Here is a 4,996-nt window from a genome sequence, read left to right on the forward strand (position 1 = left end):
ATCCGATTAAATTAATAGGACGGTAGTCGCTAAACGCCATCGGGTCTTTCTTTTTTGGTATAAAAGAGATGAAAGCCGAGTTACAACCTTTCTCTAAGTAACCAAATTTTTCAAAATCCTTAACGAACTCAAAAAACTCTATACCCAACACTTCCCAAAAAATCTTTATAAACTTGAAAGTGAAACCGTCTGGACCAGGCGATTTATCATTCCCGCATTCCCACACCGCGTTTTTTACCTCCGACATAGAAAAAGGTCTTTCTATCCATACACTGTCCGAATCTAACAACCTCTTAAAATTAGAATTCACTAACTCTGGTCTCTCCACAAATGGTTCCTCAAATTTCTTAGAAAAAAGTTGAAAAAGCCCTCTTTAACCAAGTCATAATTGGTCTCCCATTTACCATTAATCGAAATACCATTGACAGTAGACCTTTTAATATTTCCATTAACTACTCCATGAAAGAACTTACTGTTCTCATCCCCCTCTGCGTCCCACCGAACCTTGGCCTTTTGACGAAGGTCCAAGTTCTTTTTCGCCTTTAAATCAAGGATATTCTTTTTACAATTTGCACGAGTCTCTCTGTCAATAGCTGAAATACCGGCCACTTCAGCCCTAACTTCGATCTCATCAATTAATCGCGACAACCGAAGTCGTTCTGCCTCAACAAAGTCAATACATCTCGCTCTCTAAGTTTTAATATCAGTTTTCAACTGCTTAAGTTTCCACATCAAATTTAACTCATTGGATCTTCTAATTTTAACACCCACCCAAGATCTCGTAACTACATCTGAAAGATCTGCACAACATAGCCACGAGTTGAAGAACTTAAATGGCGTGGGTCCGTAATGCCTCTTAGAAGTCGAGAAAACTAATGGACAGTGATCTAACATATCTCTCGGTAGCGCGGTAACAGACGCCGTTGGCCAATTGTCAGCAAAATTTTTACAAACCAAAAACCGATCAATCTTACTCATATGACACCCATCATCACTCATCCAAGTGAATCTACGCCCACCCATCTTATATTCTGAAAGCCCTGCGTCTTGAATAAAATTATTAAAGGCGGCCATATCGGAAGCACAACCAGAGACTTGTAATCTATCTTCTTTAACCCTCGTTTCATTGAAATCTCCCATAAAAACCCACCACCCCGGAACCCCGACATCAAATTTAGGAGGTCAGACCAAAGAGTTTTTCTATCCACAGCAGACTTAGGAGTTAGCAAAAAAACTCATGTATACATATATACACACACATTGGTTCTGTTCGAAGGTGTTTTTCTGTGTAAATCATTTGAAATTTTACGGGATGCCATACATGTATGCTAGAAAATTGTATATGCATAGTTACGTATTATTAATACGACATGTAATTATTATACAATATAGGTATCTTGCACATCAATATGACGAATAGTTATCGATAAGTGAATACTTATACACACCTACATTTATACTACAACAGATCAATAATTATCATCGTTGTTTTTAGTATAACAATGTTATACTTATAATTAAAGCTAACAAATTTATTGGTGTTATGATATAATTTAAAAAAATAAAATAAAGTGTATAATGGCAATTGATTTAAAAAAAAACACAAAACAAAAACGGTGTAATTATAGATTAAAGATAACGTTAACAATATTTTTCATTTCTAACTTATTTATTTATTATTTGTAATTTTATCACCGACTTAATCTTAACTACTAAAATAACTTTGTCGACGATCAATAATCACTCTTTATAAATAAAATAACTTGATGAACGATCAATAAACACTTTTATCAATAAAATCACCTCATTCTCCGTCTCTCACACACACATGCGACGATACTATTAGATACTTTATTTCATAATCTCTTCCATCAAAATAGCAAAAATTGTGTATAAATACTATAAATGTATCACTTAAGTATACCTTTTTTTTTTCAAATGGTTCTCTATTAAACACTACATGTGTGCTACATATATAGAATTTTCAACATTACTTTCATCATGGATGTTTATATTTCTATATTGATACATTAAATATGTTTAAATGTATATGTGTATAGTCCCCGTGATATAGGGAAGTGAGACGTAAGATTAATTTGCCTTTTTTCACGATTGCCGGTAACATGTTGAGAAAAGAAATGTTTCCAAAGGCTTCTTGTGTTTGCTATCACGATGGGGATAAAATGCGGCGTGCCATTTTCTTTTGTTCTTTTGGAAACATTGTGACCCCATGTGCCCACATCCATCAAACCCACTTTCAATATACTACAGACATATATTTACATTTTTTTACAAATATTTTTTTCTGGTGTGTTAGTCAACCACAATCTCTGGTTTGGAGAGTCCCGTATTCCTGTTGCACCACTCAGGACAGACTATGCTGTCTTAACCGAACCCATGCTGGCTTCAGAGTTTAACTTGGACACATTGTGACCCCATGGGCACAATCTCTATGCCCACATCCATCAAACTCACTTTCAATATACTACATACATATATTTACATTTTTTTACAAAATTTTTTTTCTGGTGTGTTAGTCAACCACAATCTCTGGTTTGGAGAGTCCCGTATTCCTGTTGCACCACTCAGGACAGACTATGCTGTCTTAACCGAACCCATGCTGGCTTCAGAGTTTGACTTTGGCTCCCCCCCCGGGGAGCTATACCGTCGGTTGCCTCTTAACAGTCGTTGTGCCGTCACAAGGGCAAAACTTTCTGGCATAACACACGGTGAGACGAGAACTCGGGTGGCATTGGGATCCGAATTGACAACCTCGCAAGACTTAGCTCAAATTCTTCGTTGTCAATATCCACCTAAAGTGCCATAAATGGGGATTGAACTTGAGGCTCCATTATAAAACCCAAGCCTCCTACCACTAAACTACAGATGAGGGTAATTACTTTATTATAAGTTGTTATTATTGTATTAAATTATGCTTCAAAACTATGTACTTTTTTTTATTTTACTTTTGAGTATTTTATTGCTATATTAAAAAAAATAATTTGATTATTACCTATGATATATGCAACTCGGCTAATTACGTATATGTAATTCGGCTATTATATATATGTATGTATTCCGATTATTACTTACGAGTAATTGCGTTATTTACTCATCTGTAACTTGTTTAATACATATATGTAACTTGATTATTACACATAAGTAATTAGGTTGCTACACATATGTAACCTGGTTATTACACAAATTACTATAATTATTGTTTATATGTAACTTCTTTTTGTTATATAATTTCTATGATGACGTACATGTAATTCTGTATTTAATTATTTATATATGCACAGTAAGTGTGTGTATGTATGTATGGTATGCATTCTTACTTTCTTAGAATCAATTTTTTAAAATGTGTTTTATGTGAGTGTAACAAACGTTTGGATGTGAGAAAGAATGTGAAACATTAGGAAATTCCTTTGATATGTATCTTCTAAGAAAAAAAATTGTTAAATTCATATTCTATTCTCGTTAGTTAAAAACACACATGCTATCACGAGTTAGCCAAGGTGGTCAAGAGGCTTTTTCATAAAGTTTCCTCTTAGGAAGGTCACGGGTTTGATTTTCATAGGTGTATACCACTTATCAGGCTTCGAATTTAGTAAGATATGGTTGATGTGGGATCTTACCTTCGCACTAACGGCATAAAAAAATTATAAAAACACTAAATTTCAATTAACTACAAATTTGCTAATGACTGATTAGACATTGATCAATCATGAACGATGGTTGAGATTGAATTTTTTTTCTCATTTTAAATAGATTTCTTATGCTTCCTTGTAGAATGCACATACTTGTGAGAACATGTTTTTTAACATGTTGACTCGCGACAATTACATAAATTAAAAAGAATTGTGACGCAACTTGTTGCCAGCTTACATGCCTCTTTTTTATAATTGGATCCTTTTATTCAATATAAATTTATTAATAAATAATGAAAGGTTGAATGCTAATTCATAAAATTGTGGTAGCTGTAAGAGGTAACTTGTCATTATTTATCATATTTTCACAAGAAAAAGCATTCTATACACATGTACATATTTTTTTCCGTTTTATTCTTAGCCTCGTTGTTGTGGTTTCGTTAAAGCAGGCTTTATGTTTAGGTGGCCACCCTTTAGCGCGGCTGCACCGGGCCACGACGTTAAGGGCCCGACTGTTAACCCAATAATAAGCTTGATTACAAGAAAACGGTGGGGCCACCCTCATATAACCAATCACACTCTTGTTTTTTTCTTTTATTTAACGTCTAGCTAAACCAAAACACGCGAGTTATGGTCGGGTTAGTTAAAGCCTTATTGGTTACTTGATAATGACATGGTACTTTAACTAACTCAAAACATTTTCTTTTCTAAAAAAGTAATTTTATTTTTATGTCATATCTTTATTTATTTTACTATAAAGAATGTGTTTTGTTAAATTTGATAACGATAAAATATAGTGTGTTTATATAAGCAACACAAAGTTATGACTCAATCATTTTTTCTTTATTTATTTTGTTTTTTACATTTATTAAGTATCCACGTTACATATTTTGATGACTTGCCACATTTTATTGTTTGTTTTTCACATGATGTACATGTATATGGTCTTTTCTCCCACTTTTAATTATGGCTCCATCAAACATCCCATGAACTACTTTTATTGAAATAATTAGTAATTTTGTTTTTGTAGTTTTTTCTTTTATAAAAGTGTAATATTTACTTTTAAAAGTATCTCATTGTGGTTTATTAAATAATAGAAAACCACAGCGTAAACTAGAAATACGAGAATGAGATGCACTAGCGTATATGACTTCAAGACGTGTGATATCTAGAAAAATGTACCATGTCCAACAATAACCAAAATTACATTCTTGAAGATGTGAGGATGAGATGCACTAGCATGTACGAGATTTAGAATCTAGAGAATGCATCACATATCTCATGGTGGTTTATTAAAAAAACAGAAAACCACAACGTAAACTAGAAATACGAGAATGAGATGCACT

General features: G+C 33.4%; 1 protein-coding gene across 1 annotated transcript; it reads right to left on the reverse strand.

Moving 5' to 3' along the window:
• Positions 1-309: 309 nt before the first annotated feature.
• Positions 310-1,074, reverse strand: LOC143602349 (uncharacterized). The gene is made up of 2 exons (XM_077079491.1): positions 790-1,074; positions 310-690 (listed from the first exon to the last, which is right to left on the reverse strand). The coding sequence occupies exons 1-2, from the start codon at positions 1,072-1,074 to the stop codon at positions 310-312; spliced, it is 666 nt and encodes a 221-aa protein (XP_076935606.1).
• Positions 1,075-4,996: the final 3,922 nt, after the last annotated feature.

This window comes from Bidens hawaiensis, unplaced genomic scaffold (genome assembly GCF_021521415.1).
Source record: "Bidens hawaiensis isolate Kalapana, Puna unplaced genomic scaffold, B.hawaiensis_p1.1 tig00058713_1, whole genome shotgun sequence".
Classification (NCBI taxonomy): domain Eukaryota; kingdom Viridiplantae; phylum Streptophyta; class Magnoliopsida; order Asterales; family Asteraceae; genus Bidens; species Bidens hawaiensis.